General features: G+C 37.4%; 1 protein-coding gene across 3 annotated transcripts in view; it reads left to right on the top strand.

The window, feature by feature from the left end:
* The window catches only part of LOC126182312 (helicase domino), a 425840-nt gene that overhangs the window by 270283 nt on the left and 131140 nt on the right, over nucleotides 1–24417 (top strand). For all 3 annotated transcript variants that reach the window (XM_049924839.1, XM_049924841.1, XM_049924840.1), the window contains 2 exons: nucleotides 5838–6082; nucleotides 6208–6344. In XM_049924839.1, coding sequence (XP_049780796.1) covers nucleotides 5838–6082; nucleotides 6208–6344 — 382 coding nt within the window. The remainder of the gene's footprint in view (nucleotides 1–5837; nucleotides 6083–6207; nucleotides 6345–24417) is intronic.

Here is a 24417-nt window from a genome sequence, read left to right on the forward strand (position 1 = left end):
CTTGTAAGAGACAGATTTATAGATTTCTGGAAAACATTTGACATGGTGTCCCATTGCAGACTTTAAAAAAGGGACAAGCATACGGAATAGGTTCACATATATGCAGATGTGCGAGTGGCTTGAAGACTTCTTAAATTATAGAACCCAGTATGTTATTCACGTCAGTGAATGCTCATCAGAGACAATGGTATCATCAGGGGAGCCCCAGCGAAGTGTGATAGGATCACTGTTATTCTCAGTATACATAAATGATTTGGCAGACAGGCGGGCAGCAATTTGCGATTGTTTGCTTATGATACTGCAGTGTACTGTTAGGTGTTGAAGTTGAGTGACTGTAGGAGAATACAAGATGACTTAGACAAAATTTCTTGTTGGTGTGATGAAAGGCAGCTAGCTCTAAGTGTAGAAAAATGTAAGCTAATGTGGATGAGTTGGAAAGACAAACCCGCAATGTTTGGATGCAGCGTTAGTATTGTTCTGCTTGACATATAGTCACATCATTTAAATATTTGGGCATAACACTGCAAAGCAATATGAAATGGAATGAGCATATGAGGATTGTGGTGGGAAAGGTGAATAATTGTCTTCAGTTAATTGGGAGAATTCTAGGAAAGTGTGTTTCATCATAAAGGAGACCACATGCAGATCACTAGTCCAACCTATTCTTGAGTACTGCTCGAGTACTGGGGATCCATATCAGGTCCGATTAAAGGAAAACATCAAAGCAATTCAGAGGTGGGCTGATAGGTTTGAAGCTGGTAGGTTCAAACAACACGAAAGTGTTTCGGAGATACTTCAGGAACACAAATGTGAATCACTGGAGGGAAGACCATTCTTTTTGAGGAACACTAATGAGAAAATTTAGAGAACTGTCAGAATGATTCTGTTGTCATGAACATATATTGCACATAAGGACCACGAAGATAAGATATGAGCAGTTAGGGCTCATTCAGAGGCATACAGTCACTCATATTTCCCTCAGTCTGTTAGCAAGTGGAGCAGGAAAGTAAATGAATAGTAGTTGTACAGGATACCCTCCACCACGCACTGTAAGATGGATTGCAGTTTATCAATGTAAATGTGCCCAAATGTGTACTTTGGTTTCCTAAAACCGAACAAGAGAGTGATACAAAAATGGGATACGGGGCGGTATTGGGGACTGAACCCAAGCCAAAGGTTGAGCTGTCTTGGGCACTATTATCTATGCTCTGAGTACAACCGACACGAATTGTATCTGGCCAGCCACTTGAATTTGCGTGCATGACATCCTGAATGGCTAACTTTTATGCTAATTAACTCAGAAATGACACAAGAAACCGAATTTTTTTCTTAACAATTATATCTCAGCGCAACCTACCCTGAACAATTATATCTCAGTGCAACCTACCCTGTAATACCCTTACATGTGTTTCAGACTGTTGCTTACCACCCTGTATATCATGTGACTGTCTGATTTCAGTAATGTACTGTTTTCACATACTACTCCTAATATTGTAATTTTGCACTGTCTCATTGTGTGAGTGAATACAGATGTGTTTCTGTCATTTAAAATACGACCAGTGCTATTGTAGACTTGCACAAGAACAATATCCCAACTTGTCAACAATTCAAAATAACATTACTGTTATGCTTACTTACATGTAAAAACAAGAACCCATACTATATCATGCAGTAAATTGCTCTACATGAGCTTTTTCAGCACTCAAATTTAAAACTTTCACAAGTGTGACAAAGCTGTTAGTGTCATATAAAAACACACACTTAATTGTAGACTTTCTGGGCAGTTATTTGCTACACTTGTACCACTCTGTATCATGAAGTCCTTTGTTGATATTCTATAAATCCCTTATGTTAAGTAATTCTGTCTGTTTGTTGAATGTATTATCCCACTCTCTTTTAGCATGCATTTATATTTTCATTTCCATGACTACATCCATTATTCTTTCTTTCTTTCTGGTACATAGGTAACAAGACTAACCAGACTCATTGTAATTGTAAGTCAAGCGGATAATTGAAAATCCGGATAGCTGAATGTTTAATGAAAAGCGATTTTCATATTATCAAGTCCAGAAAGTTAACCTATGTCATCCACATATGGTTATCTTTTGGTTATATTGTCATATGGTTATCTTTCTGGGGTTAACAAATTAAACTTATTAAAATAAAAAAATTAGTGTTTATTAAGAGATTAGACACATTTTCATATGTATGTTCATATTTTCTTAAAATTACTAAAATACTATAATCATACTCGTGAAATACTTAACAAAACTCACATAGGACAGTTGCTGTAATTTTATTTTCTTTAAAATAATTGATAATTGTCACTTGATGTAGATAGTTTTTTCTCTTTTTATTGCTGCTGCATCACGAATTCATTTTAATTTCAGTAAAGTGACGGTGTCACACACTGTTCGTTTTTCGACCATTTGAAGCTGTTTCCAGGACTTGAAATGCTTCCGCATGATATGGTCCTGCATCATTTTCTGCATCTATATTTTCTTCTTTTTCGTCTGCATGCATTTGCTGCTGTTAATTCACATGCAATATATTTACAACAGTATCATTATCTGACATGATCTAAAACAACTTGATCATTACTCTCACAAGTGAGCCACTCTTTCATATCATCGGCATCAGATTCCTGGCATATTTCTATGTTTGTCATTTATATCCTCCAAAACTGAATCATACGTATTGGTTATTGAATTTTCATGCTCCTGTTACAGTATTCTGTTCTAAGTTTTGTTCAAAGTCTTTCTTTCAATCAAATTCCATTCATCTGCAGGGTGTTACAAAAAGGTACGGCCAAACTTTCAGGAAACATTCCTCACACACAAAGAAAGAAAATATGTTATGTGGACATGTGTCTGGAAACGCTTACTTTCCATGTTAGAGCCCATTTTATTACTTCTCTTCAAATCACATTAATCATGGAATGGAAACACACAGCAACAGAACATACCAGCATGACTTCAAACACTTTGTTACAGGAAATGTTCAAAATGTCCTCCGTTAGCGAGGATACATGCATCCACCCTCCATCGCATGGAATCCCTGATGCGCTGATGCAGCGCTGGAGAATGGCGTATTGTACCACAGCCGTCCACAATACGAGCACGAAGAGTCTCTACATTTGGTACCGGGGTTGCGTAGACAAGAGCTTTCAAATGTCCCCATAAGAGGGTTGAGGTCAGGAGAGTGTGGAGGCCATGGAATTGGTCCGCCTCTACCAATCCATCGGTCACCGAATCTGTTGTTGAGAAGCATACGAACACTTCAACTGAAATGTGCAGGAGCTCCATCGTGCACGAACCACATGTTGTGTCGTACTTGTAAAGGCACATGTTCTAGCAGCACAGGTAGAGTATCCCATATGAAATCATGATAACGTGCTCCATTGAGCGTAGGTGGAAGAACATGGGGCCCAATCAAGACATTACCAACAATGTCTGCCCAAACGTTCACAGAAAATCTGTGTCGATGATGTGATTGCACAATTGCGTGCGGATTCTTGTCAGCCCACACATGTTGATTGTGAAAATTTACAATTTGATCATCAGAATCTAGGAAGTACAGTACATACTGACGAAACTAAAATGAGCTCTAACATGGAAATTAAGCGTTTCCGGACACATGTCCACATAACATCTTTTCTTTATTTGTGTGTGAGGAATGTTTCCTGAATGTTTGGACGTACCTTTTTGTAACACCCTGTATAACCATGTAACAATACTCTTTTAAATTAATTTGCTTGAAAAATGACAAAATGGATTCTACGTCATCAGCAGATAACAATATACATAAAAGTTCTTTTCTATAAAGTCATTTAAATGCTTCAGTAATGCTTTGATCCACTGATGGTAGCAAAGGTGTCACATTAGGATACCAAAACTTTACTGTAAACATTCTATTTTCTCTCTTAGTTCCACTGAGGGATAACTTGGCGCATTATCCAGTAGAAGTAGGGCTTTACCAATTTCTGTTTTGAATTTTTTTACTTGAGGGATAAAAGTATTGGGGTACATGCTCTGGCATCTCAATGCTGTGTTTTGTCATTGAGTGGTTGACAGTTGGTTCTTGTTGTGTGTCAACGTCAAGCAAGTTAAAAACAGTTGTGTTATCTTACCATTCCTCTACTGCCGATGGCTCTTCTTCTGCATTTGTGGTACCATCACTAGAAACCTCAATGCCCATAGTGCATGAACCATTTACACTATTATTGATTACACTATTATTCATTATTGTTGAAGCAGTTTTCATACACCTGGTGCAGTGTACTACCACAAGATGTCAGGCATAGACAGAGGTGGTAAGACATATTCCCAAAAGCTTTGGGATACCCCTAAGTTGGTGGTAAGTATGCTTCCCAAATACCACAAAAGACAGATTAATTTTGTGGTAAGTATACTTAATAAGCCCCTTCCGGAAACTACTTTGATGGTAACCATGCTTCCCAATAATCTTGTTTGGTGGGGTATAGACTTCCCACAGTACTGAAGGCTATATTTCATAACAAATAGAAACTGCAGCCAGTGCATCCTACTGCCACTCGCAGCCAGGAGCATACTGTAACACATATTCCCTTAAACGCCGTAAAGAAAAATATTTAGTGGGAAGTATATCCCCCACAGCCCACGAAAGGGTTAAGTTGGTGACGAATATGCAACTTTGTTCTCGGACAAGTCTGTTACAACAGTGGTTACACACTCAAATGACAGATGCACATTTGTATACACCCACAGAAGATGACAGCGAAAAATTACGATGATAGGGGCACCACTTGAAACTGGCACATCGCTGAAGCCGCTGGCCGTGTGGTGTACGTGACATTGATTGTATGACAGCCAAAGTCAAAAATGGAACTGTCTTTGAATACCAGAAGGGTTCACAAAACTATACCGTGGTCAATTTCTTTATCATCCTTTGTAATCCAGGCTTTTGTGATATCTCCAGTGATCTTAACATTGATGCGATTTTGTAGGCTAATCTTCCCTGGGAATGGAAGACATTAATGTGATTTTGTCTTCTCACAGTTATTAAGCAGGTTGGAATTAGAATTCACAAAATGTTGTTATTTTTAGTGTTACCTCATCAGTATGTATAGTGATGATGATGATGATGATGATTTGTTTGTGGGGCACTTAACTGCACGGTCTTCAGGGTCCATACAGATTCCCTGTTTATACACGGTCTAATTTATTCACAATCCAGTCTAGCCACTGTCACAAGTGATGATGAAATGATGAGGACAACACAAATGCCCAATCCTCGGGCAGAAAAAGAATCCCCAACCTGGCCGAGAATTGAACCCGCGACCCTATGATCCCGAGGCAGCAATGCTAGCCCCTACACCATGAGTATGTACAGTCAGTGAAATTATTGTTTCTATGAATTTAAATAATCTTTGTCATCCCTGTATTTCAATGAGGTTTTTTTAAACACACACTCCTTTGCATAATTAGATTCATTCTGAAACTAACCTCAAGGCAACAGCTAATCCATTCACCTCCATAACCATTCTCCCAGTAAGCTATTACAGCAAAGCATAACACAATAATCTTTGTGTAAATTGGAATATTAGGAGAGGAGTACTGGGCAGATGTAGACTGTGAAGTAGGAAATGAATTGTGCTGTTACAGCTGAGTGAGTATTGTTGCCAATGAAAGGCAAATCTTAGGTTTCAGATACCAAACTGTCGTGTGGTTTAACCAGTGATAAAGTTTCATTACTGTGGAGCTCTGGAGCAGAGTGGTAATTCCATTCTTCACTATTAAATTCTCTCTAGTGGGAAACTCACACAAGTCATCATGCCTGTCTAAACTTTTATTTTACAGCTCGGCGGCCGCATAAAATGCGGCACAGAGAAGATTCCGTGTACGCACCACGTTCTCTGTTTGATCGACCTTCTCCTGCTCTTCTGAAAATGCGAAGAGACATGAAATTACAGAAGTATCGTGGTGGCACAGTACGCCCCATGTTATCCATTTCCAGCCTCAAGCCAGCAGCTACTGTGAAGCAAATAGCTGAACCAGAGCATGTGCCAGAATGGCATATTCATGAGGAATGGGGTCTTTTACAGGTTTATTCTACTTCCATCTTATCCATTTCTTAAATTGTAACTTTAGTGAAATTATTAGTACTGTGTAAATTACAGCTGCAAAACATGTCCCTAATGTACATAACTACATTAATCTGTTATTTCAGGCTGTTCAGAGCTTCTTGCAATTACCGTTGAACTTGATGGTACTTTCACCAGCACATACACCAAATTGGGATATGGTATCAGATATTGTAAACAATGTTTCTTGTACATATCGGTCTCCAAAGCAGTGCCGAAATAGGTAAGTCATGTATATTCTTATTGAAATTATAGATGAAGTGTAAATAAAAAGGGCAAAATACCAACCAGCAGTTATTACAAGTATAGAGGAAAAGTGACCATACTTAACACATGCACGAATTGCAGTTATGTCAGCTTGAATATAGAGGAAGGAATAATATATTCAGAGCAAATATTCAGTCTCTGAATTATTATGAGCTGCAGTGATGAGGGAGGGTGCATGTGGTGTGGGGAGGAGGGGTTGGGAGGGGGGAGGGGATTGTAGATAAGTGGTGAAAAAGGAAGAACCAGTCGATCAGGAAATTACATTGTACTTTTTTTTTTTTTTGTGGACCACAAATTTTAAAATACTTAATATCTCGAAGTGTGTTAATTATGTGAATATTATTCTCTATAAATTATTGATGTTTACAAACTGTAGTTAAACTGCTGCTTATAGCTAGTATATAGCTCAGCCGAGAGGAAAGAAAAGTCATTCCCCACTCACCATTAATTTATCAGGAGCTTATTGATACCATCTTCCTCCTCACACCTGGAATTCCCAAGGAGTCCCCCCCCCCCCCCCCCCCCCTCCCCCCCAAGTTCGAGTAGCCACCCTGAAGTTGGAACTTCTTGAAGAGGAATAATCAGAGATACACAGATGCATAAGGTTATAAGACCATAAATGCTTGGACTGTGAGGACATAATATGAATTTTAACCAGAATGTATTTGACTCTTTCTATTTTTAAACATAATTTTCTTTTAATTAATCTCATTGTAGTTTACCTACTTTGCATCTGAAAAGTTTGGTGAACAGTCTCAGAAAATAAATGCATAAAAAATATATTTACTGGCCTTCAAAGTAATTACTGTTGTCTACAACACACTTCTATATAGGTTATAAAGGTGTTGCAAACTGTCACTAATCACTTCTTGCAGAACTATGTGAAACACTGAGCTTGTATGTTGTTGGATATCAACAATATCTGTAGGTTCAACTTTCTCACATGATGCAAAGTGACAACTTTCTCACATGATGCAAAGTGACTGTTCTACAGCACCCTCCTTATTCTTCCGATTTGGCACCTGTTTGTTGCCCCTCATTGAATGAGCCTTGAAAGGCTTATTCTTTGCAGATGTTGCACATGACCGAGGTGCTTCGAGTGATATCACAAGAAGTGTTTCCTATCAGTTTCTAACAGCTTTACAACTGATGTTGGGCATGTGGTGTCACTAATGGTTATTACTTTGAAAGCTAGTGAAGGTATTTTGATATTAACCTTTTATTTTCAGGTGGGCCTTGTAGATTCCATAACACTGTAAGAGAAATGCTTACCAGTGATCTTACGAGAAAATAAATTATTTTCCATCCCTGATATGTTTTTCAACATTCCAAATGCAGACACCATTCTTTATGTTTTGTGAGGAATTGTCATAATTTTGGGACTTTTCTTCTGCTTGTTCCTTCTCTCCTCATTACCGACATTTGTGTGTCTTCCTGAAACGCATCGATTCTGTGCTGATTCCCACACACACATGATTTGCGCCTGCTACTGCTTACATGCTAGGTGATCACCGCAGGAAGTCATAATTTTAACCAATCGATCCTTACTTTTGAGACTCTAAAAAACTAAACTCTCCTCAAACAGGCCATGAAGGCCCAAGGGTACCGACCAGCCGCTATGTCATCCTCAGCCCATAGGTGTCACTGGATGCAGTTATGGAGGGGTGTGTGGTCATCACACCACTCTCCTGGCCATATCTCAGTTTATGAGACTCACTACTTCTCAATCAGACAGCTCCTTAGTTTGCCTCACAAGGGCTTGGCACCCCACTTGCCAAAAGCGCTCCCCAGACAGGACGGTCACCCATGCAGGTGCTGATGCAGCCCAACAGTGCTTAACTTCAGTGATCTCACACTCCAGTGTTATCACTGTTGCGAAGCTATTGGCACTTTTGAGACTCAGCAATTTATATTTGGATGAACATCCTGTAAAATCTCTGTAAGTGCTCCAAGACAGTTACAAATGTGTACATCAGTAAGGTAGATTACACTGTTATAGAATATATACTGTTAAGTAACATGTTTACTGTGACTACTTCATTATTTACATCACTTTAGTTCCCTCTGTCATCCCTATGCTTGAATTGGTACTGGCCTCAAAGTATATATGTGGTTTGTATTACAGGGAGTGACAGAAGTCACTTTGCAATTCAGGGAAAATAAATATATGTATAAAAGTACACAGGTTGCCATATTACTGTAGCTTATTTGGAGCAAAAAGGAACTTGAGTAGCAATCTTGAATGTTGTTGCGCTTCTCAGTATTGTTCATGAACTTGACAATCATTTGAGGTGCAATACCAACAGCTTCTTCTTTTATCACTTTGTTAAGACCATCAGAGATAGGGAATATTGTTCGTGAGGAGGGACTTTTGTACAATGAAACTGTGCAATATCATCATAATAATTGAGGATTTTAACCAACTGTGGCTGTAAAAAGTTCTGTAACATTGCCAGTAACGATTACTGTTTACTGTAATACTGTTGTCTTGAAAGAAGTATGGATCCACCACACCAAAGTTAAAAATGCACACCACACTCACTTTGAGCCCATGAGCTGCTCGTTCCTAAAGGTTACCCTGAGACCAATATTGGAAGTTCTATTTGTTTACTGTGCACTATGCCCTATGCCAGTAAAATCTGTTATGCAGACATTAAAAAGGTCTTGACATAAATTTTCAAAATCATTTGTCTTCGTTTCTTTGTACAATCATCACTATTTTGTAGAAATACATTCTCAGGTCTCAGTAGAGACTTTTACACTCTCATTTCCATTTGATAATTGTTTAGAATGTCTTGAGGATTTGTGAATTAAAACCATGACAACTGCCACAATTTTCTTAACAGCGCCGTTGTTATGTGAGATCAGGCAGGATATCAGTTTCAATGCAGGAACTATTTGTGTAAAGTTTGATAACCAACAGTAAATTATTTTGTTACCAGGAACTCTTATCCCCAAAGTGAATGTGAAATGTACACATTGTTCCTATATTAGAGGCCACAAACATTCTACAGATCACACCATGATGTACACTGAAAATCACATGCACATTACCATTTGATGCAATCCTCACTACTGTAATTCCTCATCCTAAGCTTCTTTCGGAGTTGGAGTGGGACATGAGAAAAATAAGGGCAAAAAGTGTAGAAAATTTGAAGTGAAGGAGGGAGGTGACAGTGGGAGATGTTACAGCAAAAATTTTATCAATAGTAAGCTACCTACAGTAGAAGAATAAAGATATGTTAAGAAAGAAAATTGTTATATGTTAATCAGATATAAAGTGACTTATTGTGCTTGTAAAAAAATGCTCACTATTGGCAAAACAACTCGGTCATGTATGACGAGATGAAAGGGTTGCAGATAACACTGGTCTGCTGTCACATAATAAAATTTGTTTTATGCTCATGTACTGAGACCTTTTAGAAAAGAAAATGTTAATTTACTGAATATTTGATCAATTTTCTGATTGGATTGACAACTTCCTACTTCTCAACAAGAAGAAATTATCAAATGTAAAAGTAGCTTTGGCTCTCCCCCAAGTAAGTCTGTAAGGCTGTTACAGTTACTCACATATATAAACAACCTGCTGAATAATAATGCCAACATCATGAGGCTGTTTTCAGATAATGATGTGCGTACATAATTGTAGTAAAATGCAAAAAGCTCTCAGAGACTAGTGACAGCCGACCCTCGACGCAGACAAAAGTAACATATTGGATTATTCAGCTGCATTGTTACGATCTTCCACTGAATCTGAATAAACTGTAAAACATTAAAATGTGAGTGTATTTTTCCGGAGTGGTTTAGGGAGTAATGAACACTTGGAAGTAGTGGAGAAAGCAGATTCCAGAGGAAACATAATTTGTTTGTGAAGTAGGTAGCTAACAGCTCCTGAAACTAATTTAAGGTATTAATCATGGGTCTGAGAGTCTTACTATGTAATATAAATTGAGGATATGTAAAAGATTCACAAGAGAGCAGAACATTTTGTGGTAGAAAAACTTTTACCGAATGGTGCGACAGTTCGTCAGTGTATATAAACTGAAGGAGCATGCTTTGAGTGGAGATCAAAGTTTTAAGAAAATTACAATTTGACACAATTTTCTGAATTCCCTTCATCGATAAGACAGAGAAACCAATTTCTCGTTTTGTGTTTATTAGAGCGTTAATTAGATTCTGTTGTTTTTACTTTGTGATACTTGTCCAAAACCAGGTGATTCTTCATCAAAACTACATCCCATTACTTCTGTGTGTGTGTTTTTATCATCAGCACCTCAAAATGCAACAATAATTAGAGCAGTTCAATCTCATCTCTTCTATCACTACCTCGTCTTTGTCTCATAACCAGAACTTTTCTTCTCTCTCTCTCTCTCTCTCTCTCTCTCTCCACCCTCCCCCCTTCTCCCTTTTTCCCCCTCTCTAACTCCCTTACTCCCCCTCCCCCCTCTCTATCCCTCATTCCTCCTTCCCCTCCCTCCCCCTTTCCTTCCCTTCTTATTTCTGTCTGTTCCTTCAATTTTTACTTTTTATCACAACTCTGTTTGGATTGTTTGTGTTATTTACTGAATTATTTTCTGTCTCTTCTTGTCAATTTTTACTTTCTGAAATTGATATTTCCTTTTGACTCCATTATGTATACATGTGTGTATAATTTTATCTACAACAGTTTTCCCCCTTTTCCCCATGATACACATGCTATGCTTCATGTTTCTCATAATAAATATCTGTTAATTTCCAGTTTTTTCCCATTTTTGTTTGTGAGCAAGTACTTAGTATTTCCATTTCGCTATTGAGGTCTCACAGATGTACATATGTTACGTGTGGTCCATTAATTCTTGGTTACTTTTTCTGTGGTTTAATGCCTATGACATGATGCAATGCTGAAACATTTTATTAGAAATATGCTGTGGTTTTATTTAAAAATAATCCAAAATGAAATGACAACCACATGAAATAAAACAGCAACAGCCTGATAGATAGTTAGCAAAGCTAAAAAATGTGTCCGCTTTCATTCCTATCAATAAACTTGCCACTATCTGTAAATTACGTTCCCCCCCTCCTCTTACTTTTTTTTGTGAAGTAATTTAATATTAAATTTATACCATGGAAACTCCAAGTTGGAATATCAACAATATTATGAAAAGAGTAGACTGGTATTAAACATAAAGATGATATGTGGAATTGCAGACGGGCACAATGAAAGGGCTGTTAGACATTTAGATTTGGCCAACACCTTTTTCAGAAAAGTAAACACACACACATTCACACAAGCAAGCTCAACCCACATGACTGCTATTTCTTGCATTTCTGACTGGAATGCAGCTGTCATTTGGGATGAAAGTGGTAATCTGGAGTGGGGTGGAAAGGGAGTAGTATAGCAGGATCTGGATGGGCAGGGGGGGGGGGGGGGGGGAGAGAAAAGAGCACTGTTTGGTAGAGCATGCAGGAACCAGAAGGTGACATGACAAGACTGCCAGGTACAGCATTAGGAGGCTGTGGGGCAGGTAACAGGAAACACGGAAAGATTGGCAAGTGCGTAGGCAGAGGGCAGTATTCAAATGAGGGTGATAGGATGTAGGGGGCAAAGCTGCTGTGTGGAGGGTTCAACTTGTGATAACCTACTGTTCCCATGACCTGCCGTTCAACAGTTTCTGCCCCCTCTGTAGTACCACCTCATCCCTATTGCATCCCCTCTCTCTCATTGTGTGCCGCTGTCTGCCAATGCATCTTTCCATCTTCTCCCCTTCCCTGCTTCTCTCCATCTCTGCACCCCTATCACCTGGCAGTGTTGTTATGCCACCTTCAAGTGCATACATATTCCACCAGACAGTGCTCTTCTCCACATCTGTACTCTGCTTCTCCTTCCCTGCCCCCCTCCAGACTGCTGCTTTTGTCCCATGTGATACTTGCATTCCAGCTAGAGATAGCGGTCATGTGGGTAAGGTGTGCCTGCTTGTGTCAGTGTTTGTGTGTGTGTGTGTGTGTGTGTGTGTGTGTGTGTGTGTTTTGCTTTATGAAGAAAGCTTTGGCTGAAAGCTAAATGTGTAACAGTCTTTTCATTGTGCCTGTTTGCAACTCAACATGTTATCTTCATGGTGAGTAGTGATCTGTCCTTTTCCTAGTATGGTTAATATTAAATTTGTCAGTTACAATATTATTTAGGTACCAGATTCAAAGGCAGCAACAGTACTGTAATCACACATTAAAGGACAATAGTTATTATCACCTGTTTGCATAATTATTGGTCCACTGGTGCCTACCTTCTGCTTTAGAAAAGGGTTTATTGTAGTTGAAGTTTAATTTTGGATTAATTTATTTCTATGTAATGTATACTTTACTATTATTTGTTTTTGCATGGTTTAGAAGCTTTAACAATAGCCAATAAGGACTTCTAAAAATGTTATGTTCTTTACTATTGCATTTTCCTGACAATTAATGAAAATTTATATCTCAAAAAATGTCATGATTTTGTTTCCACTGAAAGCAGGATTACTGCAACCTGACTATGTTATAAATTATGTACCACCTAAGGAGTGAGTAAGAAGTAAAAAATGATAACACACAGAATAAATTTTGTGGGAAGAACAGTTTTATTTAATATTTCTGAAAAATTTAAAGGAATTATTGCTGATGGGTTACCATATTTTAATGAACATACAGCAGAGAACTAGAGAGACAAAAACTTCGTTGGTCGCTAGATTCTTAAGTAATAGGAATTAAGAAACAATTAAGGAATTAAGTAATAAACTGTTTAAATAACACCAGTCTACAGAATGTGAATATCACTGTCAAACTGACGCAACAGTATTGCAATAATTGTTGTTGGCACACTACATATACTGATGTATGCGTGTTCACTTTTTGGCTCTAAATATTGCAATCATACTATGGTCACTGGGTGTATGAATTGCAGAAGCCTTGTGTTGTCCACTTGGAAACAATATGTCCAGTTAGTGTTGATATTGCATTGTTAATACTTATTTTGTTTTGTTACTATTTAGGTTAATAGGACAGTGTGCATAATGATTTTTAAGATTAAACAGATGAATTTATCTCTGAATAAAACAGTTAAGCAGTGAACTGTTATCCAGGAATTCCAGAGAGACATTTAGAAACTGACTGCATATTGAATGAAGACAAGAATACAAATAAGAAAGTGAAGCATGACAGTCTTGTATTGTGTGAAGATTTACTGGGAGCCCAGTAATTACTATGTTAATGTGTGGCAATATGCAGTGATTGCTCGTATCGGCTGTGGTAATTTAACATCTTCAACATGCTCCACCAGCACTAAGAGTCTAAAATGTAGCAATCATCCACCGAGTAAAAATCTTCAGCAGTATCGGTCATTGAATCTACTGTGTGATAGCTGAATATGGTCACACAATTGGCACAGCAGTCTTATCTGAAATCTTCCCCATGAGCACCCATGCACTAGATGTGTGTGTGTGTCCTTCCCATAATATGCTGATCATTCATCTACAAAGTGGATCTACAATACTGCAACGAGTTGATAAAAAATGACAAATGCGAGGAAATCTGAGCGAGTTGTGACTTTTTTTGGACAACATAGTGGCACTTTGTGCCTAATCTTTAATAAGTATGCTACTGAATCACTATGATTTATATTTATTAGAAATGTTGTGCACTGATGTACCAAGCAACAGAACTACTGTGTGGTAGCTGGATATAGTCACAAGTCGACATAGAAGTCTCATCTTAAACCTTCCCTGTGAGTACCAGTATCTCTCAGCAGCGGCTCTTGAAGACTACTTGTGGGTGGCAGCTATCATAGTCAAAGAGGTGGTACTGATTTTGTCTTCAAATAAAGAGGGAGAATATGAGGAAATTGCATCTAGGGTGAGCTACAATTGTTTACTGACTTTCCAAGATAGCATTCTAGTAAGTAACCAAGTAAGAATGCAAATCTTAAAGTAAGTAATAGACACAACCTTGATCAAGTAATGCAAGAAAAATTGTAATTAATTGTCATTTAAGTAAGAAACAAGCAAGTAAATGACGAGTGGAAGAGACTACATGTCAAATTTTATTTCTGGGGAAGAAACAATGTCACATGAGACATACAAAAATGTGTATTGTCACCTGAAGTGCAGTAGAAAAAACAATGTGCATGTTGTCTATTGAAGTTAATTTAGTGTCAGTAGCTGATTTACTGGCATAAACATGGCAGTAGCTTGAGACTTGGAGCAATGTGTAATAGAATGAGAGAATACCTGGCAACATTATTTTTAATGAGGAATCACTGAGTAGCCCTACCAGGTAGCATTCAATGGAAGAAAGGGTAGCAAGAAATACAAGTAATTTTAGAATGTCAGTTTTGCTTTACAAGAATAACAATGTAAATGTTCTTGGGGAACTGCAGTGTCTAAAATGAGAAACTGATCAAGTGTAAATATTAAGAATGAGGAAAATCTGATGTTCATGTGTAAGCCACTAGTTTAGTTTAGTAGCTCATACAGTACCATAAGTGAAAAAAAGTTCCACGTTGTGCTTTAATAAAGGAGAAGAAAATTAAAAACCAATATTTCCAGACTTGTTCTTGTAGCAGTGTTCATATAGAGGAAAGACAAGATGGTAAAGATTGGGCGTGTAATGTTGTTGCTTCTGTTAGGAGATACTGTCTGGAATGTTTGGTGACAGGAATTTCAATGATACAAGTTTTTGTGGGACAATACAGGATAATTATAAGAAATGCCAAATCCATTAAAAGACACTGTGATTATGGTTTTTCCTTCATAGCAGTAAATGTTAGCCTCTACTATCAAGAAAGGCTATTGTCTGCAGTGCTTTTCATTATTATCTGAAAGCAAAATAATAATAAGTGTCAAAGAAGAATTATGTATTGAGGTAAATCTGAATATAAAACAAAAAATGAATTGATTCATTCTAAAATGCAGTGCATCACTGGCAAAAAGGAGGAAAAAAACATTAAAAAATTTTGAGGAGCAGTTATAATTGGTAAAATGATGATCCTAATCTAACTGAACTTCTAAACCAAACCATAGATCAACTACAAGCATCACAAGGTGTGAAACAATGGGCACTGATTTGATCATGAATTAATTGATTAATTTAATTTTAACTATTGGATGTATTACAGGCATTTACTGCTTGCATTATGCCATGACAATAGAGAAAATTGAAAATGTTATGGACATCCTTTTGCTTTTATGAATATTGACTGATAGGAAAGTAAGACCTAGTCAGTGACAAAAAGTGTGGTATAATCTCTACTGCTATTGCAGAATAAAGCAATGAACATTTGGTGCATTTATCTTCACCATCCAGAAATAATGTTATCAAAATACCATCACATTTTAAAAATTATAAGCTGCAATTCAGAAGCGTAAGATAAGAAAGTAAACAAGTAAAAATAAATGACAAGTAGTTTAAGCAAGAGTTGGTAAAGACAGAATGTAAAACTCCAGCTAAAGAGAGCAAATGAAATAGAGAACCTGGAAGATGACACAGAAATGTCTATACTAAGACAACAGGACCGCATCATATGAAAAGGAAAGAATAACATTGCCAAAGAGAATCGATAAACGAGTGAAAAGGATCTAAAGGGAGACGAAACTTACATACGTCTGAAAGGACATTGAAATAAGAGGGAAAAGCTAACATGCAGTAAAGAAGAAAGATTTTAAAATTATCAGTGATACATAGACGTGATTCATTGGCCTTTCTTTGAGATCAAATGAGGTTGATTTCTTATGTATGCCAAGGATGAAGTGTGCATGTCTCTCATGCTAATACTTGGAAGCCTTGGACACCTATATTGTCATTATATGTGAAATTTGTTCTTGTTTGTGAAATGGTGGTCTTTAACTATTTTATGGTGCAGTTCTGTTGTCTGAAATGTGGTAACCAACCAACCTTAAAATGCATGCTATGGTGTCATGTATTGATCTCTTTTTGTACACTGACATGTTAATCTGTAGTGATTAAAGTGTTGAGAAATGAATACCTATCAAATAACTGATGCGGACACCACCTTCGCAAACTGTTTTACTTACATAACTACAACAAAGAATGTGAAGAAGTTGAGGGAACAGTTGCAATAATACCCATCAGTACCAACAGCAAGAGGATAGTGTGGTTGTGTAACTCAGTGAACTAACTTTCATAAGTTTCATACATGCTACAAGACCAGTTGTGCAAAAAAGTTGTGGTTAAGAAACTATAAACGTGTGTAGTTTTCATAAAGCATGTTGCATATTTATTGATACCAGAATGGATGTTTGGATTACATTAATGTGCAGAAAATCATTTCAGATGAACAGCAAGCTGTTTCAACTGTTATGCATATTATAAGATAGTTGCATTTCAGTGTAACAAAGTTGATAGGTATTTTTCATCTCTATACAAAAAAAGAAGAGTTAGTTGATAAATTCCTTAAATAGTATTCCAAAATGTATATGATGATCAACAAATTAAGTTAAAAACACATAGCAAATTTTTGAAAAATGCAATTCAACTGCAGAAACAGAAGATAAAATGCTAAGAATTGCTTTAATCAAGTGTCACAGCATTCACAAGCACTGGATGTATTGATAGAACATTTGTCTAGAACTGCCAAGGACTGAATATTGTGCTAATTTTCATGTAATAATCACATGCAAAAAACTTCAAGATCTTGTATTTGACTGTCTATTACAACTATTTAGTATTCTGGACTAACTAATGCATTTAACTGGAAGCTAAAAGTATCATAAATTCAATAAATTTTCATGACAGAAAGCTGTTAAAAACGTGGGAGAACATTTTGTAAGCAATGTTACATTGCTTTTGAAAGAGGATGTGCTTAAAGTCATTTCAGTAAACTCTGAGGTCAATTTGACAATAAGTGGATATTCGTGATCACAGAGATATACCACAATGGCAGATTATACCTGTTGTATTATAGGTAGTACAATTATACATGCAAAATTACCAAACAGCAGGTGACAAATAAAGGAAAAAAGTGCAGAATGATGTGTACATTACCACAGATCAAATTGTGAAGCACAAAGAACACTATGTCAGCAGAAATACTACAGCTAGTAGTATTTACTACTGTGGTGTGAAGAAACAGCAATTGACCATAATATGTAGTACAAAGCGTCGTAACTCCACAACTGAGCAGTCTGAGAATTATCATTTCGTAATCATGGAGCAGGTGATTTGCATCAGGTTTCTTCATTGTGCTGTTGAAAGAAGGATGATAAAGTTTTATTGTGAATGAGCCTGTAGTGTTGATTATCAGTAAATTAATTTCTAACAATGAAACACAATTCAGAATAAGTCGTACATGCGTATGCAGGCCACTAAAATGTGTATTATGAATACCAGTGGACTTAATCATTATATATGTAACATGTGTTTAACAGTACATTAGGTTTCTTTTTCTTCTCTCATTTCAATCAATTTCTCAAGAATTATTTCATATTTTATAAATTTGAATTCTTTTTGAAACAAAATAGTCACACTTCCAATTTTTGTGTTAATGGAAGTTATTGAATGAGGATATAATTACTTACAGATGTCCTACATATATTAAAATACATGTATAAGTAAAAACAAAAAATAGAATTGATTTCATTGTCATGACACGGTAGATACTTAAATTCATAGATATGGCACTTACAGATAGTTTTATCAAGATAACTGAAATATTTAAATTGTAACAACATGTCAGACAGACACTGAATATCATCAATAATATTATAACAAGAAGTTAATGACATATCATTATATAGAAAATTCCTCTTCACATCTTTAAATTTGCTGCTGCAGTCATTGACAGTGAAACAGAGGCAGTTTAGAGATTGTGAGGATCTAACAAGCTGAAAATCCACACATACACTGAAGATTTATGTGACTATTCATATTTCATTTCAAAGTTTGGTTATGTTCTTCAGGTGTCATGATGATGATCATTCAAAATGGAATAATGAAGAGTCAGCCACCCTCCTTTAAAGCAGGCAATTATGTCCCTTTAAAGTGGGCAATTTATTTATTTATCTGTTTATTCATTCAAACAAATTTTTCCATAATTCTGCTGCTGACATCCTTATCATTAACTATCAACAGTTCTTTGTAGTTGGAAGGTGCATCAGCAGCAAGTGACCCAGGTCTCATACCACAGGCAGAGAAAGTCCACTTCTTCAGTGTAGAAACCTAACTTCTGAATGGTTATATTGAAGCACAGCACTCACACCCTCGTTCTGTTCAGTTCCTGCCACAGTAGGTAAGGGAGGTCATATCCAACAGTAGGCCCTTCTTTTGGAACCATGTCCAAGCTCTCTAGCTCAGTCTTCCATTCTTCCAGCTGATAGTTCTAATAAACATCTACTAGCATCTACTATGATCGACACAAGATGGAGGGAGATGGTTGGGGAAGTCTGCCTTCTGTCTTTGTCCTCCTCACACTTAATTCAATGTCTTTGTGCTTTGGAGTGGATGCAATCCCAGTAATGAGTTTTGCTTCAGTCCTGAAATTGATTTCAGGCATCCCATCAAATTTACATTGAGTTTTTTTACTATAGTGTCCACCTTCATCTCATGCACAGAAGTGCTCCATATTTGGAACAGCTTATTCTCTGGCAGAGACACACAGTACCACAACAGACATTTGCAGCAATCCTGGTCCAGCAATGCATTTCGCGACTGTCAGGGACAGAATTATGTTTTTCCTAGAGCAGACATTAGCATTGATGTTGATGCTACGCTGCTTGAATGTCGGAGTGTGATCCTAGATAACTGGATTATTCCACCCCACTTCTCCGTTAGAGAAATGGAAATTGCAAACCTGTCTTTGGAGTTAGTCTGATTGTACAGGGAGAAAAAATTCAGAGCTTGCATCAATTTATTTGTGATCTCTGTAAAGCTGGAGCCTCGAACTGCCATGATGTATTGTCAGTGGGTCATATATGAATTTCCTGATGTGATGCGGCACATGCTGACCATGTACACACTGTGGCTCACTAGCACCAAGACTCTTCCTAGTGGTAAATCATTGTTGTGTTTCCTCTACCTGTATTACTTTTAACTGGAGTCTGATATAGAATCTTCTGCTCTAAAGGACTACGCCAACTGAGGATGTTAGATAGTGATCCTCATCATATCGAACAGGTTAATTAGTAGCTTCCTGTGCTTTCGGCTGTTATGTTAGTGAAGGGTTCTCAAGTAATGTTCTTTCACACAAAACTGTCTTCATTATGTTTTTTCATGTTTAGGATCTGGCAAGTACATGATTTTCCAGGTCAGAAATCTGTTTCCTGATTATCTAATTTCTCTTCCAGAATATTTGTGATTCATTGGAGCATCTGTCCTTCATGGGGCTTAAAAGCATGCAAAGCAATAACACAGATTGGAAATGGTTTAGTTAATTTCATTCCTTTCTTTGTTTCTACAAAGTGACGACACTAATCCTTCTCCAAGCCTTTCGGGTGTGCAAGTAGGTAATGCACGTGTTCATCGTGTTTAGGAACCATTTCAGAGTTATTGGCAAAAGTTCTTAATTTGTGCAATTATAAAAAACATTTCATTAACACTAACCACTCTGTTTGATTTGATGTTAGAAATGGCCAGCTCAAATTCAGCCACAATGAATTTGCAGTTTAAAAGGGAAAAGGTATGTCCTGCAGCTTAGTAATCTTTTATCATACTTTAACTCTTAAATGAATCCATATTGAAACTGTGATTCGAAATAAATCTCCATTCTGCCATTACAGATGTGACTGTGGAAGATAGACAGCTGTGTAACTCACATTTAGTCCCACAATATCTGTCCAGTTATGAACTTATGGCCATAATAGCTCTGGCTGTTGGCTCTGTTTGGAGCTTCTATGATTTTTGTTAATGGAAGCTTGTATGCACATAGCCTTGGTTATTGATATAACCTTAATTAAGTATGGTAGCACTGTTCTCTTTGATTCTTGTAGGTAGGCCCTTTCTTTGGCTCATTGGAATGAATATTTTATTGCACAAGAAACTTGACACTGTTTTGAAACATACTAACAAATTGTAACAATAATGTGGAAATTCCTGGATTGAATAAAACATAAAACAAATGAAAGGCAAATACTCTCCTGCACTGGACTGATGTGTGGCGCACAGGCGCATGACAGAAAATGGTATTCATTAGCTTTTTTAGCTCTGGCTCTTTTTCGAGCAAAAGTACACACACGAGCATGCAGGCACCTGAATGTATGTTCCTGCAACTGTGACAAGACTGATTTTTCCAGACTGATTAATCAGTCATGCCATAGCCACCAGTCTCTCTCTCTCTCTCTCTCTCTCTCTCTCTCTCTCTCTCATACTTCCTAAACTCCATAGAGATATTTTGCTATACCATATTTGACTTCCACCTCCAAGGAAAAACAAAATGGCAGAGGAAATACTTTCTCAGAGTTTATGAGATCTCTTGCAGAATGAGTCTTTCACCTCTTCCATGGAATACACTGATGACAAAAGTCATGGGATACCTCATAATATTGTGTCGGACCTCTCTTTGCCCAGCATTGTGCGGCAACTAGATGTGGCACGGATTCGACAAGTTGTTGGAAGTTCCCTGCAGAAATATTGAGCTATGCTGCCTCTGTTTCTCGTTATGTCTCATAACTGTTTGATGGGATTCATGTTGGGCAATGTGGGTGGCCAAATCAGTTGCTGCAATTGTCCAGAATGTAAACACAGCCCACACCATTATGGAGCCACCACCAGTTTCACAGTGCCTTGTTGACATCTTGGGTCCATGGCGTTGTGGACTTTGCTCCACGCTTGAACCCTACCATCAGTTTTCACCAACTGAAATTGGGACTCATCTGACCAGGTCGTGGTTTTCCAGTTGTCTAGGGTCTAATCAGTATGGTCACAAGCCTCGGAAAGGCACTGCAGGAGATATTGTGCTGTTAGCAAAGGCACTTATGTTGGTCGTTTGCTGCTATAACCCATTAACGCCCAATTTCGCTGCACTGTCCTAACGGGTATGTTCATTGTATGACCTACATTGATTTCTGCAGCTATTTCACATAGTGTTGTCTGTTAGCACTGACAACTCTACGTAAACGCCACTGCTCTCGGTTCCTAAGTGAATGCTGTCAGCCACTGCATTGTTTGTGGTGAGAGTTAATGCCTGAATGTTGCCATTCTCAGCACAGTCTTGACACCATGCGTCTCTGAATATTGAATTCCCAAGCAATTTCCAGTATGGAATGTCCCATGCATCTAGCTCCAACAGCCAATTCACATTCATAGTCTCTTAATTCCCATTGTGTGGCTATAATCATTTCAGAAACTGTTTCACATTAATCACCTGAGTACAAATGACAGCTCTGGCAATGCACTGCCCTTTTATACCTTGTGTATGCAATCCTATCGCCATCTGTATATCTGCAAATTGCTATTCCATAACTTTTCTCACCTCAGTCTATATACTCTATTATGAAATACCCTGACATTAAAACTATATACTCTGGGCTGTGATTTGAACCTCAAGATCACCTTTCGTAGGTAACAGTCTCACTTACAGAGACTCCAAGTACACTTCATCACCCAGCCTGAAGTTTTAGTCTGATTTTAACCCCATTAAGAGCATTACCGCAAGAGCGCAGGTTGTGGTTCTAGTCCTGTGCTGGTACACAGTTGTCAGGGAAATTGAATGTCTGGTGCTTTAAACAAAACATTTGGAGGTAATATTCTGGTTTCATAAGATGTGGAAGAAAACAAGTATTATTACATTAAATTAGACTTCTTTGCATCTGCTTTCCATGGTAACATTTTAAGATAATTTTTCATCTTGTATCTTCTCAATTTTCTTCACAGCTGTATGCCCAAAATCATCTATATACTCACTCTAGTATGACACCTTTTAATTTTTTGACAAGTACCAAGGCAATGTTTGGTATGAGCCTGGTACACTACATGTACACTTTTGGTGGATTTGAAAAGGGAGCGTAGTGAGAAGAGGAAGCAATTCTCACCTCTCACAAGCTGTGTGGTGAGGAGGGAATAAGCTCCACCTTCTTTCGAGCAATGCAGATGCCGTACTTGTACTTTGTGGTTTATAGACTGTGTCTACAAAGACAGAAGTGACAACAAGGAGCTAATAAAGATTTGAATGTTTTGTTGAAGCCAAAATATATCAGTGGAATGAAACAGCATTCAACAGCAGTTACTACAGTGCTGCTGTCTACAGTATCATTTGATTGTCCAAGGTTGGCAGTCACCAGGCACAAAGCACTAATGCCCCAAATTTTTCCAACTACTGCAAATTTAAAACTAAGTAATGATGTCAAAATAAGTACACATAGTATGTGCTGTGTGGACTTAGATATTTACATTCCACTTGGATTATCATAATGACAAAAAAATTAGGTGATTAATCGGATGTGTCATGTGGCAACTGTGGCAGTCTTGGGAATATTGTATTTTTTTACCTACCCATGCACACTTAGATAAAACGTAGTGATGAATAGTATACAGCAAAAGATAGATTGCTACTCATCATAGAGATGACACATTGAGTTGCCAACAGGCACAACTAATAGACTCTTACATTCCAATCCAAGCTGCCAGAGGCGGCGTTCATTTGTGCGCAAGAAGTGTGCTTGCTTTTGTGAATGAATGTATTATGTGTTTCCTTTCCTCAAGAAGGCTTTGGCTGAAACCTAAATATGTAACAATTTTTTTGTTGTGCTTGTCTGCAATTCAACATGTCATCTTTACAGAAGTAGCAATCTATCCTTTTCCTTATATTGTTAATATTCCAACTCAAGAGTTTCCATTGTTTGACATAGAAATAAATCTTGCACCATGTAATCCATCATATCAGCTACTGTATAACAATTGATAAGCTTTACTACCTTAACAGCTGGCTGTTACCCCATTATTAATGTGGTATTAATGAAAGAGTTGAATAGCATTTCTGTGATTTTATGTATTTTGTTTTCTGTGTTGATCAAGTTGAGATAGTTTGGCTGAAGAATTCCCTTGAATCCAGCTCACACTTGTGTAGTAGTGCTCTTCTAGCTTCCTCATTGCGATATTCTTATCCTTCTCTGTTATGGTTGTGATCTTTTAGAGGGAATTACTTTGTCACAAGACTGTCAATACTTTTACAGAACAGACATGTTCATTCCTTTAAGGACCAGTGCACCAAACCTTTGTTGGTTTGTTACATGGTAGTGATTTTTAGCAGAAAGAAATTGTGAAACTTAACACTACAATTTTATGAAAGCCTTTAGATTTTCAGGTACTAGTTATAAATTAGAAGTTGTCATTCCCAATCAGAAATAAGGCCCTTCTCCCATCCTCTTGCAGAAATAAGGCCCTTCTCCCATCCTCTTGCAAATAAGGGAGAAACACTGACTGGCAATAAAAGAAATTACATATACACTGCCCAGAAAAAGGAATAATATCTTATTTGAGTGAAAATCTTGTTTTCTTTAGGACTCGGTCATATATACAGTGGTATAGTCTACACTGTTCACTGCTTTCAGTTTTTGTCAGCAAGGTGCTCATCTTGTTCAGTTCACTCTTTATATGATGCAGACTATGTGATTACACCGTGTAACACATCTTAACTTTTCATCTCCCTTCTGGATAAAATTATGATTTTTCACTTGTCATGGCTATGGAGATAAAGGATTTGAAAATCAGAATTTCCCATCACATACTGTTTTACAAAAGTAAGGGTTTTATTATTTATGAAAAGTACATAATTTTGAAACCTTGCAAAGACAAATGTTTCACCCAAGGTTAAGTTTAAAAGGTCTTGTCCTGGTGAAAATGTTCCCCATGTACATTGGTTGTATCCCCCAAGTTCTGAAGGAAGAAGTCAAGATAGTATTCAAGGAAATGTAACGTTGGTGACACATGACAGTTAATACATTGGAAATATCTTATCATGTTAATCACAACATCTTTATAGTCATCATAGTTGTGATTTTCGAGAAAGTACATATACACTGAGTTGAATGCATTCCATGCATCTTCTCCACTCTCACTTAACAAGTTGGTGAAAT

Source organism: Schistocerca cancellata, chromosome 1 (genome assembly GCF_023864275.1).
Source record: "Schistocerca cancellata isolate TAMUIC-IGC-003103 chromosome 1, iqSchCanc2.1, whole genome shotgun sequence".
Classification (NCBI taxonomy): domain Eukaryota; kingdom Metazoa; phylum Arthropoda; class Insecta; order Orthoptera; family Acrididae; genus Schistocerca; species Schistocerca cancellata.